Raw genomic sequence first — 19848 nt, forward strand, 5'->3', positions numbered from 1 at the left:
ATATCGAGCAGTCTTTTATGTATTTAAGTTACCTGGTATTTGAGTGTATAAATATTTATAATTATTGTAGCTTTTTGGTGAATTAATCTATTTAATACTATAGGGGGCCAGTGTGTGGCATGGTGGTTAAGGAGCTGGACTCCCATGTGTTCAACCATGGTTTGAGTCCCAGACCTAGTAGGTTGAAACTCATGCCAGGCATGCATGAGTACATGCTCAAAATCCTGAGAGGAGAATGGAGAAGAAAAGATTGCAGCATGGCCTTCCCCCTTTGGGAGTGTGTGTGTGTGTGTGTGTGTGCGCGCGCGCACGCGTGTTTTCCTTATCTGTTTCTCTCTGTCTCTCTATCAAGCACATGTGCCCTATAGCAAAAAAAATCTCTAAAAAAAAATTCTCTTTAAGGGACCAGTAGTTGGTGTAATGGCTATGTTGCTGGACTCCCATGAAGTCAACTGCGGTTCAAGTCCTGGACCTGCTGGCTTAAACTCACGCTGGGGGTGTGCGTGTGCGTGCGTACCCAAGATCCCGAGAGGAAAATGGAGGAGAAGGGATTGTGGCACATGGCCATCCTCCCTGGGGAGTGATTTCTCACTTTCTGTCTCTCTGTCTCTTTGGGGAGCGCACATGCCCTATAGCAAAAACCTGTCCCTCCCCCAAAAAATCTCTTTAATACCAGATAGTATCCTTTTTTGGGTCTCTTTTTACAGTTTTATCTTGAAATCTATTTTGTCTAATATCAATATCACAACTGTAGCCCCTTTTTTTGGTTTCTATCTGCATGAAGACTTTCTCCAACCCTTCAGTTTTAGTCTATTCATGTCTTTATTTAATGAGATGTATTTATTGTAAACAACACATGGGAGATCCTATTTTCTTTTCTTTAAAAAAAATCCATTCCGCTAATCTCTGTCTTTTAATTGAGGAATTTAATCTATTAATGGTCAACATTATTATCAATATGTTTAGACTTATCCATGCTGTTTTGTTAGTTACTTAGATTTTTTCTTGTTTCTATTTCTCTCCCTTTTGTTTTCCTGATGTAATATTCCCTTAAGTATTTCTTGAAGAGTAGATCTAGTGTTGATGAATTTTTTTAAATTTCTCTTTCCTATTTGAAGGATAATTTGGTAGGGATAGTATTCTTGGCTGAAATTATTTTTTCTTTCAGAATTTTAAATATGTCTTCCCATTTCTTCTTTGCTTGTATTGTTTATTGAAAGGTCTGAGTAATTAATTTGATGAGATGTCACTTATATGCAACTCAAAGTTTTTCTCTTCCCATTTTTAGAATATTGTCTTTGTCTTTCACTTTTACTAGTCTGGGTGTAATATACCTTAGAGTTTTCTTATTTTGAATCTATTTGGTGTCCTTTGTAGTTCCTAGTTTTGGATGCCTGTATGGCTCTCTAAATTTTGGGGAGTTTTCAGATAGTATTTCATTTAAGAGATTTTCTATGCCTTTGCCTGTCTCTTCACTTTCTTAAATACCTGTTGTGCAGATATTCTGCCATTTAATTGGGTCTAAAACATTTACATATATTGTCATCTTTATTTTTGATTTTAGTTCTTTTTAGTGGCTTATATTAAATTGGTGGATTTTTCTTCAAGATCAGAGATTCTTTCATCTGCACAGTCTAATCTGCCATTAATACTTTCAAGAGAGATTTTGATTTCTTATATTCTTTATTTGTTTGATTATTTTTCAGAATATCATTGAGTTACTTCTTCATGTCATGGAATGATTTTCTCACCTCCTGGAATTGGTTGCCTGTTTTCTCTTGCATCTATCTCATTGAGTTTTGTTATGATGAATATTTGTCATTCCTTTAATGACATTTCTGTGGTTTCTTGTGTTTTATCTATTGTCAGTGAGGAATTGTGTTCCTCTGGGGAGATATTTTTCTTGCTTTTTTGTATTTCTTCTGATTCTGCATTAATTTTTTTTTTATATATAGGCGTTTGGTGGAATATTCACTTCTTCCTTACTTTGGGAGTAGATTCTTTAGTGTCAGAGGGAAAGAACAGCCCTAAGTCCTAAATGTTCCCTTGGCAAAATGGTTCAGAAACCAGTCACATTTGTCAGATGAGAACAGGGTTTATGTAGCTTGTTGTGAGACCTGGAAGTGGAGCAGGTCTTCAAATCCACATCAAGCTCTGGCAAAGTAGTCCAGGAAGACTCAGAAGCAAGCCTACTTATGAGGCCCAAGACATGGGTCCTGAGCAGTCTGCATTTAACATCTGACAGTAGCACCTTTCTCAAAGCCTGAATATGGCTCTAAGAAGGTGATTAGAGGGAGGGAGGCAAGCCAACCCACAGGGCCTGAATGGAGCCTTGGCAGTATTGTAGAAGGGCCAGCTGTGCCTTTCAGATCAATACTAGGCTTATGTACTCTGCCTCTAATTTCTGCCAGCAAGTAATCCTCTGGTCCTGAATGCAGCCCTGGCAAGGACACACAAGAGCCACAGGCATGTCTATTTGTGAGGCACAAGAAATAGGCTCTATGTGGACTGTATGGGATACCCGGAGGCAGAGCAACCCTCTGTGCCTGGATATACTCTGGGAAGTTTATCAACAAGGGGCCAGAGGCAAACTTACATATGAGACTCTTAGCAGAGACTAAAACCAATAAAACCTGTGCATTCATACAAACTGACTAGATATGAGCAGACTCCCATAATGTTAGGTGGTTATAATTGTGCCCTTCAGGTTCCAGAGGTGGTCTAGGATAATTCCCTGTCTCCACTACTCTGACCTGGAAGGGGGAATCTCTGGTACGCTCCTCTCTGTTAGGTGTTCTTCCCCTTTTCTTTGTTTATGCTTACAGTTCAGGGAGGTCCAGAAAAGGTACGCTCTGGGTGATGTCAGTTGATGCAGGTGACCATTCCCTAGACTTGAGTCTGAAGGGAGAGAGAGTGCAGGCCTGCCCTGCCTGCCAGACAGGGGTTAGTGATCACATTCCTCAGTCTCTGTTGGGATGGGGCTGCTTGGTTTTGCCTTTTCTGTTTCTACTGAGCTGTTGAGTCTTGCTCATAAGTGGAGCTCCACCTGCAGGGCAGCTACAGGATGGTGTAGCACTCTTGTGGCTTAGGGTAGGGGTAAGATGAAGTTCTGTGCAGTTGCTCGGAGTTCTTACTTAGGAGGGCCTTGTACTTGGTTTAATGCTTTGATGTTTCTGTTTTAAACGTCTTAACAATTTTTAAACAGCGGACTCTCTTGTTAATTTTGCACTGGGCAACATAGGTTATGCTACCTGTCTTGACTACAACAATGGTTGGTAACCATTCATTTCTTTTTCTGATTTATGGCACTTTTATAGACCCAGGACTAGAACTAAATCAGGGCTTGACTTGGGATGGGAGATCTTACTTCCCCCACCTGAGCCTTGCTTTTACACTAGAGCATCACAGAGGAAAATCACAAGGTGGAAGTTTTGCCTCCAGAGTTATGGGTAGATGGGTGGGATGGACACAGGGAGTCTGACTTGTGTAATATTTCTATTGCTAACATAGGATTTTATGCCTTTATTGCCCTCTTGGTAATAAAGTGAGGTGTCCTACGCTTACTCTTTTCCTATATTTTCTCCATGTTAACCTGTTCAACCCTAGCCTGTACATTCAGCACTGGCTGAACAGGTGCCAGCCCACTAAAGGAACTAACATCTCCAATAGGCCTTTAGCCTCAATAGCACCATTGCACAATGCCTCAGTGAACAGGTACAGGGGCTTCCCACTTATTCCCTTTTTCCTTGCTTCTTCACCACACCCAGTTTAAATAACAATACCCATTTTGTCACATTCGCTAATCACACTAAATAAATAATGCCAGCCCAAAAGTCTGGTCTGTCTTTGAAAATTATTGAAAGTAATCTCTGTTCCCAGTTTACATGACTTTAATTTTAGTTTACTTCCAAATCAGTGAATAATTCCTGCCAAGGTTCCATGAGAAAAGAATGTAAATAAGTAGATGTTAGTCTTTAGTTTCTCTTCAGTTCCTCAGGTTGCTGAGTTATGGGGGTAAAACTTCCTGTACAAAACCCAGCAGTTAAACGAACAAGGAAGCCTAATGCTTGTGCACTTAGACACAAAACCCTACCTACTCCCATGAAGAGAAATTCTTTCTATACTATCTTAAATCATAGTCACATGTCCTTTATAAAAAATTTTCTGACTTCTTATTTACATTTGATTGTTTTGCATCTTTTGTGTATTACCATAAGGTTTTTCAAATCATGTACGCAGTGTGTGTTAACCAAGTGAAGGATATTACATGGTTACATGTTGTATATTCCATTTCACATCATTAGGGCCACTGGCTGGCCTGGCTGTCGTCTACCACATGAACCTGCTCACTTCTCAACCTACATTCTCGCTTTAATTGACCTCATTCATCAATATGGTTGTGACTCCTAGGCTATAACTCAGAGATAACTCTAAAAATTATATTTAAAAACATAATTTACTTTCCTTATCTGAAAACAAAGTTAATAAATAGCAGCTTCAGGAATTCTATCATATGGTTAAAGAAAAAGTACCCAATAGGTATAGTTTTTAAAATGGGAAGTGATAGTTATGTTTTTTTTAAAAGAATTATTTAATTTTATTAATTATTTTTATTATATTTGAAAATTTACTATATATAGGGCATGTGTGCTTACCCGAGAGACAGAGAGAGATAGAAAATGAGAAAGGAAGGTGCCTGTTTTGGGACTCAAACTGCAATCGGCCATATGGTAGTCCAGTGTCTTAACCACCATGCCACCTGTTGGCCCTACTTTTATGTTTATTATAAACTTCAATCAAATTGTGGTGTGACAGATGGTAACTGATTTTTTTTCCTTTTTTTATAGTTTCCTTCATATACATGAACTTAGCAACTGTAGTATATAATTGGAGGCGCTAGATAAACGTAGTATTATCAGTTTATACTTAATAGTGCCAAGACCAAATATATTTTCCCAAGTGTGGTTTATTTACTCTTTTTTTTTTTATATTTCAGGCATTGTTTTATTTCTTTGTCTTTATTTTATTTTAATTTAATCACTATACATCACTTTGCTTGTAAGTTAAATGTACCCAAAATGAAAATGCTTTAGAGCAGTCCAGTTGAGGATACAAAACACATTATTATCAACATAATAATCCATTTCATGTCTCATAAATGTCTTGCCTTTCTATTTTCCTCCTTAATTTCTTTCCTTACACTCTTCTATTTCTCCCACCATCTTCCCACATTGTCTCCAGAGTCTATAACTATTCTTAATGCTTCTATGCCCTATAATCTCTCAGTTACCACAATAGAGTGCAGATAGTTGGTACATGTTAAGTGGAGACATATAATGCCTCTCTTTCATAGCCTGACTTGCTTCACTCAGCAGTAAATCTTCCTTATTTGTCCACTCTCTATCAAATGCCAGGTTCTTGGTTTTTTTTTTTTTTTTTTTTAATGGTTGAGTAGTATTTTATAGAGTATATGGGCCACACTTTTACAATCCATTTATCTGTTCGTGGACATTTGCATTGGTTCCAAGTCTTAGTAATTGTGAATAATGCCTCAGTAAACGTAGATGATCAAGCACTTTTCCAACTGAGTGTTCTCTTATCCCTTGGGTAGATAACTAGGAGTGTAATTACTGGATCATACAGTAGTTATATTTGTAGATCTTTGAGAAACCTCCATATTGTTCTCCACAGTGGCTGGACCAATTTACATCCCACCAGCAGTGTGGGAGGATTCCCCTTTCACCACAACCTCACCAGCATTTATCATTTATTATTTTTTAAATTATTATTATTATTTTTTTTTGGAGAGGTTTTTGCTATAGGGCACGTGCGCTCGCCAGACAGAGAGAGACAGAGAGACAGAAAGCGAGAAATCACCCCCCAGGGGAGATTTCTCCACTCTACTCCATTCTCCTCTCAGGATCTTGGGCATGCATGCACACGCACCCAGCGTGAGTTTTAAGTCACCGGGTCCGGGACACGAACCGCGGTTGACTACATGGGAGTCTAGTGACATAGCCATTACGCTAACTGCTGGCCCCTCTCATTGTGGTTTTGATCTGCATCTCCCTTATGAAGGATGTTGAGCATTTTTTCATATGGTTTTTGGCTGTTCCTATGTCTTCCTTAGAGAGTTGTTTTTTTTTCAGTTCCTTTCCCTATCTTTTTAATTGAGTTAATCACTTTTTTTTGATAAGCCACTTGAGTTCCATGTGTATTCTTGTTATCAGTCCCTTAGCTGAGACATAGTTTGCAAACATCTTCTCCCATTCCAAGGGTTGTCAATTTACACTAATTACTGTATCTTTTGCCTTGCAGAAACTCCTTAATCTGATATAATCCCACTTGTCTATTTTCAGGAGTATTTCCTGTGCTTTGATGCTCTTATCTAAGAAGTCATTGCCTACCCCAATGTCTCCCAGAGTTTTCCCAGTGTTTTCTGCCGGTAGTTTTATAGTTTGAGGTCTTAGGTTTAGATCTTTGATCCACTTTGAGTTTATTTTTGTTCATTGTGAGAGATAGTAGTTCAGATTCATCTTTCTGCAGGTGGATACTCAGTTTTTCCAGCACCATTTGCTTAAAGGTTTTCCCTTTTCCAATGGATTGACTGGTATCCTTTGTCAAAAATCAGTGGGCTGTATGTTTTAGGGTTTATTTCTGTGGTCTCTATTCTCTTCCATTGGTCCACATATCTATTTTTGTGCCAGTACCCAGCTGTTTTTATTATCACAGTTTTGTAATAAATTTTGGGGTAAGGGAGTGAGTTGCTGTCCACTCTACTCTTCTTTCATAGGATTGCTTTGGCAATATGGGTTCTTCTATGATTCCAGACAAATTCTGTGATTGTCTTTTCTAGATCTGTGAAGAATGTCTCTTGTCATTTTATAGGGATTGCATTAAATATGTAGATTAATTTGGGTAGAATTGTCATTTTGATTATATTAATTCTCCCAGTCCAGGAACAAGGGATGTCCTTCCACTTTGTTGTATCCTTTTCAATTTCTAAGATTTTCATAGTTTTTCTTGTAGAAGTCTTTGACTTCCTTGGTTAGATTTATTCCTAAGTATCTTATACATTTTGTGGCTATGGTAAATGGGATTACTTTCTTCATTTCTGCCTCTGTCTGGTTGTTGGTTGTATATAGAAATACTATAGTTTTTTGTAAGTCGATTTTGTATCGTGCCACTTTACTGTATTCATTGATTACTTTGAGAAGTTTTTTCATGAATACCTTTGAGTCCTCTATGTATACAATCATGTCATCTGCAAATAGAAATAATTTCAACTCTTCTTTCCAAACTGGAATGTCTTTTATTTCATTCTCTTGTCTGATCACATTGGCTAGGACTTCCAGCACTATATTGAAAAGGAGTGGAGAAAGTGGGCAGTCTTGTCTTGTACCAATTTTTTGCGGAAAAGCTTTCAGTTTTCCCCCATTCAGTGTAATGTTAATAATAGGCTTTTCATAGATGGTTTTAATTATGCTGAGAAATGATCCTTCTATGCTTATTTTGCTGAAAGCCTTAATCATGAAGCTATGTTGTATTTTGTCAGATGCTTTATCTGCATCAATTTAAATAACCGTATGTTTTTTTTAATCTTTCTTTCTGTTAATATAGTGTATTATGTTTATGGTTTTGCATATGTTGAACCACCCTTGCATCTCTGGAATAAAGCCCACCTGGTTATGATGAATAATCTGTTTTATATGTTGTTGGATATAATTTGCTATTACCTTGTTGAAAATTTTACATTTATATTCATCAGAGATATTGGTCTGTAGTTTTCCCTTTTCGTCATATCCTTATCTGTTTTGGGAATGAGGGTGAGGGATGCTTCATGAAATAAATTTGGAAGAGTTCCTTTCTTTTCGATCTTTAGAAATAATTTGAGAAGAAGGGGATTACTTCTACTTTAAAATTTTTGTAGAATTCAGAAGTGAAGCCATAAGGACCTGGGTTTTTCTTTCTTGGTAGGTTAGTTATTACTGATTCAATCTCATTGCTTGTTATGGGTCTCTTCAAGCTTTCTATGTCCTCCTGAGTCAATCTTGGTAGATGATATGTGTCCAGGAATTTGTCCATCTCATCCAGGTTTTCTTGTTTGTTGCCTGTATAGATGCTCATAATATCCTCTAATGATGCTTTGTATTTCTATTACGTACATTGTAATAGTGCTTGTTTTCATTGTGAATTTTATTTATCTGGTTCCTTTCTCTCTTTTTCTTAATTAGTCATACTAAGGATATGTCAATCTTGTTTATCTTTTCAAAGAACCAGCTTTGCTTTAATTTATTTTCTGTATAGTTCATTTATTTTCTACTTCATTTAATTCTGCTAGAATTTTTATTTCTTTTCTCCTAGTATTTTTTTTTTGTTGTTGTTTTGTTGTTGTTTTTTCAGTTTCCTGAGACATGACGTTAGGTTGTCCATTTGCCACCTTTCCATCTTTTTCCTATGCGCACTAATTGCTATGAACTTCCTTGTTGTGACTGTTTTGCTGTGTCCCAGAGATTATGGAAACTCATGCACTCATTATCATTTGTTTCCATGAATCTTTTGATTTCAGTCTTAATCTCTTTAGTAGTTGTGACATCACTCAAGAGTAGGTTATTTAGTTTCCATGTATTTGTGTATTTTTGAGAGTTTTTCCTGAAGTTGATATCAAGTTTAATTCCATCATGGTTGGACAAGATGCTAGATATAGTGTCTATGCCTTTGAATCTGTAGAGGTTTGTTTTGTGCCCTATTATGTGGTACCTGTGTGGTGGTGAGAAAAATGCATATTTTGTCATTTTGGGGTAGAAAGTTCTATAGATGTCTCTTGAGTCCATCTGATTGATGGTATCATTTAGGTCCTGAATCTCTTATTGTCTCATTAATCTGTCTAAAGGAGACAATGGGGTGTTGAGGTCCCCAACAATTAGTTTGTTGCAGTTTATTTCTCCTTTTAGATCTAGCAGTCTTTTCTTCACATATTTGGTTATTTGCTTTCTTATACTTGTATTTTGACTACTCAAATAGGCAATTTAATTTCTTGGGATGAAATTTGAATTCTCATTTCAGAAAATTCTTATATTAAACAGTATACAGCCAGGTAAACAATATGAAAAAAAATCTTTATTCATCATTACATATAATATAATAAATAAATGAGTAATCATTACATATGATCTGATAAATAAAATGAGTAAACAAAGTTATTAAACTTTAATGTTGATTTAGTTTTTACACACCTCTAGATACTTAAATTTATTCAAGCAAAGTATAATTCTGGATTTCTTAAAAGTATTTTTATGAGTTTATGATCACACAGGACAGATTATTTTATTTTTAAATTTATATTTTAAAACTGTATAATATTTTGTTAACATACCTCTACTATTTTTAACTAAAATACATTTTTTTATCAAATATAATCATAGGGTACAATGTGATTTTTCAGTACAAAAATACAAAGAACAATGATTAAATCGGGGTAATTAGTATACCCATCATCTCAATCATTTGTCATTACTACACAAAATGAATTTTAAAATTCATAAATATCCTTTACTTATGTTGTTGTTGTTGTTTTAAAACCCTGTTCTAGGTCTGTTTGATCTTTTCTTCTTTAAAATACACACTGTGGTACTTACAATAATGCTAACAACTACAACAGATCCAACCACTGACAACACCAACACAGAAATGTTAACTCCAGAACTGGGATTATTTCCATCAGGATTAGGATGATTTCCATCAGGGTTAGGATTATTTCCATCAGGACTAGGATCTGCTTCAGGAATAAACAAAGCTACTTGTGCAATGTTGGATATGTTCGATCTCAAACTGCTTTTATCTTCACTTTGAATGGCAATAAATATGTGGGTTGCATTTTCTTCTGAGATATTTCCTGGCTTAAATGTAAAGGTTTGTTTGGAGTTGGCTTCAAGTGGTAGCAGATCAGTAGTGTTTACTTGAAGAGCATTATCGAAATTATCTCTTAGATCAAGGATACTTCCACTTATTCTTACGATATACTGTTGAACTAAGACACAAAAAAAGATAAATGGCATATTACTTTTTATTTTAGAAAATGCTGTTTAGTTTTGAAAGCTTATACTCACAGAAAAAGCCTTACTCATTTTCAAAAAAGCTAAATTCTGATTCTTAAATTTTGCTAAGAGAGACACCAAGATGTAAGATGGTTGACCAGAAGCCCTTAGCACTCATTTCCACTGTATGAAGACAACCAAAGCCATAATAAACAACTATATTTTGATGAAGATAATTGAAAGAGAATACTGGGATATATCAAAGAAATAGCAGAAATCCTGAAGCACATAAAAACTCAGGATGGCCACTTAAAAGAAGGGAAGGAAACACCTTGCTTCCAACACCTTATCCCCTATTGGAATCAGCTCAGAACCAAGTGGGACATCTCCCTGTGGGCAAAGTTAAGCAAGGGAACCCCAGCAGTTTCTGTTACCACTAAGGTCACCTACAGTCCTCATCACTAAGGACTTACGCAGTCCTCACAGGTGCTAAGCCCAACTGAAGGAGCTGCCTCAAATTCACACAGCTCTACCCTCACCCCCAAATAAAAGCCAACACTGTGCTCATCTCTTTGTAGCAAGAGTTGCTACTGCATTGCACTTTTTTGGAACTAAAACCACTACTAGAATGTGTTCTGTTCTTTGAGTGAGTAGCCACTATTCCTTTCCATTCCTGAAGTTTTTTTGCGGCTCCATCACCCTTAGCTGGTGACCCTCCATCTGGAGTTAAACACTGCTACACCATACCTCATGAAGCCAAGCTGCCATGGAGCTTCTCAATTTATGTATCCCAGTCACTGCTGTGCCCTCCCCCTTGAGGTCTAATTTAACCTGCCTCAGGTGGAATCTCTGTCTTGGTCAACCACAGCAATCATAGTTTGTGGCATCTGAGTTGAAGTGGCACCCTGCTTTATGGAGAATTAGTATCTTGGCTGAGCAGAGAATCCATACCTTTCAGGGTTGTACTGACATGGCACCCCATGATCCAAGGAAACATACCATTGGCTGAGCTGGGACACCCTACCCTCCAAGTTGAGTAACTGTATCACTGTGCTCCCCTGAAACTTGCTAGTCCTGCAGAGTTCACCTCCCCAGGGAATGGAGTTGCTATATTTTTCCCTGCCCAAGCCATAGCTGTACTGCACCATTGGGTCCTTAGTGTTGCTATACCTGGCCTCACAGCCTGGGACTCCTTTGTATCCCACCATCCCAGGGTCCTGAGTCCCTAGATTGCAGTGCCTCATCTCCTGGGACCTGAATTGCCACTGTGGTTTATTGGCTCTGGTATCCAAATTGCAACTGTGTTGTGTCTCCAGGGTCCAAGCCTCTAAAGCATCTCAAGTCTTAGGAAAGATGTGAACATCTAGATCTGATCAAGCTCAGACCAAAAAAGGTCTCTGTTGAGGCACATTGCGATCAAACTATAAAACGTCAAAGACAAATTTTAAAAGTAATAGAAGTGACATGTCATACATACAAGGAGAGATTTTATTAGACTATCAGCACACTTTTTGTAGAAACCTTGTGGGCCAGAAGAGAATGGAATGATAGTGTTGAAAGCAAAAACCTGCTAGCCATCCATTTCTGTCCCACTAGCAGTCTCCCCCTCTCCAAGTGCCTTTCCAAGTTCCTTCCACTGGCCTGCACAGCAGCATCCTAGGGTGGCAGCCACTAAAGGTGAGCAGCTGTGAATCTCCCTGTCGGTTTTCTGTTAAGCAGGTCTGGACCTTTGGATCCTTTTGTGTCCTGCTGCCCCTCTAGTACATTTGCAAGTTCCAACAGCCTGCACAACTGAATCTCAGGGAGTCAGTTTTTTGTTTGTTTTTTTTGTTTGTTTGTTTTTCTCCAGATTCCTCATTTTACCAACCTGCATGCTGTATGGACTTGCACTTTTTTCTGTAGTTGCATAGTTCCAGCCCAGTTCCAGGTGCATCTCATCTTCAGAGGCTGTTAGAGGATCCAAGCACCTGAACCTGGCTAGATACACCCTATTCCAATTCAAAGACAAATTCCCCTACCAAGAACACATGTGGGAAGAAGAACTGTTCTTTTCCACTAACACTAAAGAATCCATCCAAAAAAATTAGGAAGAAGTGTATACTTCATCAGATGACAAAAATCCAGTGCAGAGACACAAGATATATGAAACAAAATACTTCTCCCTCAAGGGAACATAACAACTCATCATCCACAGACAGCACAAAAGAGCTCACAGACATGTCAGTAAAAGAATTCAGAATATTCATAGAAAACAAATGAGATGCAAGAGAAAAGAGACAATAAACTCCAGGAGATGAGGAAGTCCTTCCATGACTTGAAGGAGGAGAGAGACACCATAAAAAGGAATCAAATAGACTTTAGAGATATCTATAGAACTTTCTACCCAGCAACCACAAGATATACATTTTTCTCACCACCACATGGAACACTTCGTAGATTGACCACAGGAAAGGGCACAAAACAAGCCTCTACAAATTCAAATGTATAGAAACTATATCTAGCCTCTCCTCTGACTATGATGGAATTAAACTTGAAAACTGCAGAAAAACACCTCAAAAATTCACAAAAACATGGAAACTAACCTAATACTGAACAGCTTCACAACCACTGAAGAAATAATACCATGTTTATTGTGGCATTATTCACAATTGCTAAGAATTGGGACCAGTTCAAAGGTCCATGAACAGATGAATGGACTGAAAAAGTGTGGCACATATACAGTATGGAATACTACTCAGCCATAAGAAAATGAGATGTAGGCATTTGATAGAAGGATGAATATGGAAGATGTACTGCTAGGCAAAGCTAGCCAGACTATGAAAGAAGGGCATTGTATGTGCTCATTTTAATATATAATGAATGTCTGCCCTCAAAGGCAGAAACTGAAAGATTGAAAGGTATAAAAGCAACTGTAGCTATTGGAGACACTGTGGGAGGAGGGTGGGAAATGGAGGAAGATGAGAGGCAGGGAATCAAGGGGAAAAAAAGCAGCAAAGCATTTAAGGGCTACAAAGTTGGAAAATTATCTGTTGATAATGTATATGGTAATATCTTTGGACTAATATGCAGTGTATTCATGCTGGGAAAATTAATTTTGTATGTTCTAATGATATACAGTGATCTAATGGAAAAAGAAGTAGTAATAAGAAAAGATATTTTTTGAAAAGAAGGGGGAAAATGAAACCTGCCAGCCAAGAATACTATACCCAGAAAAGTGTTCTTTCTGGGACCAGCAGTTAGCGTAAGGTTATGTCACTGAACTCGCATGTAGTCAACCGCGGTTCGAGTCCCAGATCTGGTGGCTTAAACTCATGCTGGGCTCGTGTGCGTGCATGCCCAAGATCCCGAGAGGAGAATGGAGGAGAAGGGATTGTGGTGTGGCCATCCTCCCTGGGGGATGATTTCTCGCTTTCTCTCTCTCTCCAAAAAAAAAAAAAAAAAAAAAGAAAGAAAACTGTTCTTTCTGAGACATGCAAAAGCTCAGGTAACTCATCACCACTATATAGCCTTACAAAAAATATATCAGGATATTCTTCAAGAAGAAACAAAAGGATGTTAATTACTAATAATTACTAATATAAAATATACAAAAGTATAAAATTGAGTGGTAAAGGTAAATAGTCAAACTCAGAATACCCCAATACTGTAATAATGGTCTGCAAATCATTTACATCTTAGTATAAGGATTAAAAGACAAAATGGTTATTTGCCTCTAGCTACAATGAAAGTTGTTAAGGGGAATACACAGTATAAAAAAATGTAAATTGTGAGATCAGCAGGTGGCATGTGGCTAAGGCGCTGGACTCCCACATGGCTGACCAAGGTTTAAGTCTGGACCTGGCTGGGACTAGCAGTTGGCATAATGGCTATGTGGCTACACTCTCATGTAGTCAACTGCAGTTTGAGTCCCAGACCTGGTGGCTTAAACTCATGCCAGGTGTGTGTGCATGTGTGCCCAAGATCCCGAGTGGAGAATGGAGGAGAGGGGACTGAGGTGTGGCCATCCTCCCGGGGGGTGATTTCTTGCCTGTTGTCTCTCTGTCTCTCTCTCTTTCTTTCTGGCGAGCGCATGTGCCCTATAGCAAAAACCTCTTTAAAAAAAAGTCTGGACCTAGCAGCTTGAAAATCACACTGGGTGCATGTGTGTGTGTGTATGTGTGTGCCCAAAATTCCAAGAGAATTGAGGAGAAAGGATTGCAGCATGGCCATCCCCCAGGGAAGTTGATTTCTCACTTTCCCTCTCTGTCTCTCTCCAGTGAGCATATGTGCCCTACGGCAAAAATCATTAAAAAAATGTGACTTGTGATATTGAAGCTTTAAATTGTCTGGGAGATTCTAAAAATCTACAGTATGCGACAGAAGTTAAGTTGATATCAGTATAAAATTATATACTGTTATATAAAGTGGCCAAGTTAATAAAAAAAAAACAAGCAATCAACTACATTCTGCCTACAAAAGACTTCTTTAGCTTTACGATCACACATAGGCTGAAAGTGAAGGGATGGAAGAAGATATTCCATGAAAATTATAACCAAAAGCGAGCAGGGGTAGCTGTATTTATGTTAGACAAAATACAATTCATGTCAAAAAGTACAGAAAGAGACTAAGTCATTAATGTAATGATAGAGGGATTAATTCACAAGAGGACATAACAGTTGTAAGTATATATGTACATTACATCAGAAGACCTAAATATATAAAACAAACATTAATACACATAAAGGTAGAAATAGACAACATAATAATACACAGAAACTTCAAAACCCCACTCTCAACCCCATTCTCAACAATGGACAGACCAACCTGTAGAGAATTATTAAGGAAATACTGGAATTGAACAGCGCTTTAGAATAGACCTAACAGAGGGACCAGCAGTTAGCGTAATGGCTATGTCGCTGGACTCCCATGTAGTCGACCGCGGTTCGCATTCCGAACCTGGTGGCTTAAAATTTACGCTGGGCGTGTGTGTGTGCGTGCCCAAGATCCCGAGAGGAGAATGGAGGAGAAGGGATGGTGGCATGGCCATCCCCCCTGGGGGTTGATTTCTCACTTTCTGTCTCTCTGTCTGTCTCTGTCTGTCTGGCGAGCACACGTGCCCTATAGCAAAAACCTCTTCAAAATCCTTAAAGAAAAAACCCCTTCAAAAAAAAAAAAAAAAAAGAATAGACCTAACAGACACACAACTTTCCATCCAACTGCAGTGGAATACACACTATTTTCTAGTGCACATGGAACATTCTCCAAAACAGACTGCATGTTAGGCCATGAAGCAAGCTTTAACAAATTTAAGGTCAAAATCAACCTAAGTATTATTTCTGATCACAATGGTATGAAACTAAAAATCAGTAATAGAAGGAATTTTAGAAAATCCACAAATTTGTGAAAATTAAGCAACGTGCTTCTCAACACCTAATGGGTCAAAGAAGAAATTGAAATTTTGGGAACCAGCAGTTAGCGTAATGGCTATGTCGCTGGACTCCCACGTAGTTGACTGCAGTTCCCGTCCCGGACCCGGTGGCTTAAAACTCACGCCAGGCGCATGTGCGTGCGTGCCCAAGGTCCCGAGAGGAGAATGGAGGAGAAGGGATTGCGGCATGACCATCCCCTCTGTGGGGTGATTTCTCGCTTTCTGTCTCTCTGTCTCTCTGTCTGTCTGACGAGTGCCTGTCCCTATAGCGAAAACCTCTCCAAAAAAAAAAAAAAAAAAGAAAAAAGAAAATCATGCTGTGGTGGGTGTGGTTGGGGGGAGTGGGGGTGTCCAAAATCCCAAAAGGAGACTAGGAGAAGGGGGTTATGGTATGGTCATTTCCCGTAGGGGGTGATTTCTCTCCCTTCTTCCCTCTCTCTGCCTCTCTGCACTCAATAGCAAACAAATAAGAAAAAGAGGGAGGTTTCACATAAGTAGCCTAAGAATCTGAAATTTTTTTTTTTTTAAGGATAGCTGTATGAGATAATGGCTATGCTCATTTGTTTCATATAGTAACCATTTTATTGGGTTGTTAGAAAAGTTATGAAGTATTTTTTTCTATACAAAAATGCATCATAGGGGACCAGCAGTTAGCGTAATGGCTATGTCACTGAACTTCCACGTAGTCGACCATGGTTTGTGTCCCGGACCCGGTGGCTTAAAACTCACACCGGGCATGTGTGCGTGTGTGCCCAAGATCCTGAGAGGGATTGCAGCATGGCCATCCCCCCTCGGGGATGATTTCTTGTTTTCTGTCTCTCTGTCTCTCCCTGTCTCTCTCTCTCTCTGTCTGGCGAGCGCACACACCTTATAGCAAAAAAACCCCCCAAAAAACAAAAAACAAAAATGCATCACGACTTTTCTGATAACTCAATATTATATATGTAATATCTTCATATTGCATATCTTAAAATATAATAAAAATATATTTAAATAAATAGATTAACTGTCAAATGGTACCATTCTTTATATAAAAAGTAGGACCAAGTTCTAATGTTTCACATTTGAATGATTACAAAAATCATCAAATTAATACTTTGCTAAGTTTTCAATGAAAAATTATTCTTTTCCTCGCTGACCCTTGCTTTTGCAGCCCGCATTTTTCACTTGTCATAACCACGTGACACTTTATCCTTACCTTTTCCAACATCAAAATCATCTCCTGGTGCTGTCCATGTTAGGGTGATCTCATCCCCATCAGGTGTGGCATCAAGATCTGTAATTTGACTTGGTGGGAACACATCAGCCACGGAACCAGGTGTAACTTGTGATACTACAAATGCACCTCCAGATGCCATTCTGCTAAAATCCTCCACGGTTGTTTGAGTATTTTCAGCATTTTCAGGCCTTGGTGGGTTCCCTTCAATTTTCCCTGCATTAAACATTTTCTAATTTATAATGGGCAAAACTGCTAGTATTTTTAGAACTCAATGAGTCACCTTTCCTACCCTATTTGTCTTTTTGTTCCCTCCCCATATGTACAGTCACATGTTTACTAATTTGGTGACACAGTCATAAGCATCCGGTAAGTAGGACAATTCTGCAAGAGCTAAGGAGCAGTATTTGGATGTATTCCAGTTGCTACCTTCAGCTAAACCAATATATAGTGTATTTGTGATGGAAAAATTCACTTGGTATGCTGTAATGATACAGTAGTTGAATGTGAAATTTTTTTTAAAAGTCCTTATATTTACAAGGTAAAAGACAGAGAAAGAAAAGCTGGCAAAGAACACATGCTTAATCCCTTCCATCACTTTACAGTTTTTCTTTGATTTAACAAAAATGTTCCAAATAAATGTCTACCCATTTATATAGCTTTCATAGTTAATGCAATCCGAAGGATAAATTCTATCACTTGTTTTTACTTAGGCTTGAAACATATTGGTCTGTTTCCTTCATCCTGAACTGAAAATCGAACATACTATTTTTTATATAGTTTAAGTACTCCACATTAACATAACATTAGCTGACAGATATGGAGTGTTCACTAGGTTTCAGACACTGTACCAAAGTTTAGATTAATTCAGAGGCAAATTAAAAATTATTAAGAACTTAATTCTAGATTAGGGAAACGATTTACTTTTAGACATAAAATATTCAAAACAATTATATTAACTCAAGTATTATTCAAGATAGCACTGAATTTCAGATACCTTGAGATACTCACCATCCACCACCCAGCCTGGTATGTAACGGGCTCTATTCGGTGGATGCCTAAAGCTTCGTGTGGCAGAGTTTTTTCCTCCTTGTGCCTGTACTTTTAAGCTATATCGGCCATTTTCTTTAAAAGCTGTAAAATACCTGGAGTAGACGCCATCATTCTTGAAAGAATCAGCACCTTGTTATGGAAATGGAGGAATAAATTATAACAAAGAAAAGGAGAAATTTGAGTGTTTTCTAAGACAAGCCCTTGCCAGGGACCCAAGTTCTGTACTTAATTCCATCTGGCTGCTTGTACTTCACCCTATTTGGACAGACTTCTTAGTAATGACTCCCTAAGAAACGCTGGCCCTGAATTCTTGATGTCCCCTCAGTGTCCTGAAAGTGACCTTCCTAACTGATTACTTATATTTGTTGTCTAAATGATAAACTGATAATATTTATTGTGTACTAGGACCAGCAGTTAGCGTAATGGCTATGTCACTGGACTCCCATGTAGTCAACCGCGGCTCGAGTCCTGGACCCGGTGGCTTAAACTCATGCCAGGTGCGCGTGTGTGTGTATGCCCAAGATCCCAAGAGGAGAATGGAGGAGAAGGGATTGTGGCGTGGCCATCCCCTCAGGGGGTGATTTCTCGCTTTTTATCTCTCTGTGTCTCTCTGTCTTTCTGGCGAGCGCAAGCGCCCTCTAGCGAAAAACCTCTCAAAAAATTTTATTGTATACTTACCACGACACTTGCTAAGTCCTTAGTAGTTTTTTTTTAAAGAAGTATTTTATTTATTATTGTTATTCAGTTTGACCAGAGAGAGACAGAGAGAGAAAGAAAGAGTGAGAAAGCAAGCTACCAAGTCCAGGACTTGAACTGTAGTCAGGCATGTGGAAGTCCAGCATCTTAACTACCATGCCACCTGCCAGCCTCTAGTCCTTGGTAGGTTTTACCTATGTAGAATTTCCTACTGGCTTGCTGTCCTACCATTATTCTATAGTATATGGATTCTTTTGGTGCCTGTCCTACTTGCCCATACTGGGACCCATAACATCCTGGATTATGAAAATGTAGGGTTTTTTTCATAAAAACCTGTGATTTACCTGCACCATTATCAAAAAGTTCCAAAACTTCTGTATTTCCACTGGTTGATTCAATGAAAGCAGTCACTTTGGCTCCAACAACGGGTACATACCCTTGTAGAACTTCCGCATAGACGATCATTGGGCTGGGGAAGCTGTTTGTGTCTTTATTCATTTTAGCACTCACTGTGATTGGAGGTACAGAAGAATTTGCTGCTCTTGAAGTTACTGCAATAGTTAATGTTTCCTGACTTGTTTTGGCTTGAAGGCTGTAGGTCCAAATGCCCACCTAAAAATTTAAGTGGAGATATAGTAACTATCCATGATTATCTTATTTTTTGGTGTTGCATTATGAAATTCTGTAAGAAATCTAATGCATGTAGTGTAGAATAAATAGGCTTTGAAAGGCTTGAGGGTAAAAAGATGACAGTTGAGGCAGTTCAGACAGGGGACCTCAACTAGTGTCATTCGTGGTGTCTATGATATCTCAGCTGTAGAAGATAAATTTCAGAAAGGTTGCCTTATTCTTTACTTTCAAAATCTATAAATTCTGTGAACCTTGTAGGACTAAGAGGCAAGGATTCTGTTGCTATCTATACACCAAATAGCACAGACTCCACATTTTCTTCCCGAAGTTCTTGGCCTACATAGTTTTTACTATCCTCTGCCTTTTAATGCAGAATTAAAACAAGCAAACAAAAACAACTTTTCCCTGGCATTATAATTTTCAGATCACCAGGCATAGAAAGTATATACAATTTTTTTTTTTTTTTGGAGAGGTTTTCGCTATAGGGCGCGTGCGCTCGCCAGACAGACAGAGAATAGAGACAGAAAGCGAGAAATCACCCCCCAGGGGGGATGGTCACGCCGCAATCCCTTCTCCTCCATTCTCCTCCCAGGATCTTGGGCACGCACGCACACGTGCCCGGCGTGAGATTTAAGCCACCGGGTCCGAGACACGAACCGCAGTAGACTACGTGGGAGTCCAGCGACATAGCCATTACGCTAACTGCTGGTTCCCGACAATTTTTTTTTTTTTTTGAGAGGTTTTTTGCTACAGGGCGCATGCACTCACTGGAAAGACAGAGACAGAGAGACAGAAAGTGAGAAATCCCC

The 19848-nt window shown here is 38.5% G+C and overlaps 1 protein-coding gene across 1 annotated transcript in view; it reads right to left on the reverse strand.

Annotated features, from left to right (window-relative positions):
- Positions 1-9556: 9556 nt before the first annotated feature.
- CLCA4 (chloride channel accessory 4) overlaps positions 9557-19848 on the reverse strand; it is a 31944-nt gene continuing 21652 nt past the window's right edge. Inside the window, exons 11-14 of the mRNA XM_006169705.2 lie at positions 18754-19021; positions 17672-17842; positions 16643-16876; positions 9557-10030 (exon numbers count right to left, since the gene is read on the reverse strand). Coding sequence (XP_006169767.1) covers positions 9576-10030; positions 16643-16876; positions 17672-17842; positions 18754-19021 — 1128 coding nt within the window. The 3' untranslated portion in view covers positions 9557-9575. The remainder of the gene's footprint in view (positions 10031-16642; positions 16877-17671; positions 17843-18753; positions 19022-19848) is intronic.

The sequence above is a fragment of the Tupaia chinensis genome, unplaced genomic scaffold (genome assembly GCF_000334495.1).
Source record: "Tupaia chinensis unplaced genomic scaffold, TupChi_1.0 Scaffold147417_1, whole genome shotgun sequence".
Taxonomy (NCBI): Eukaryota; Metazoa; Chordata; class Mammalia; order Scandentia; family Tupaiidae; genus Tupaia; species Tupaia belangeri.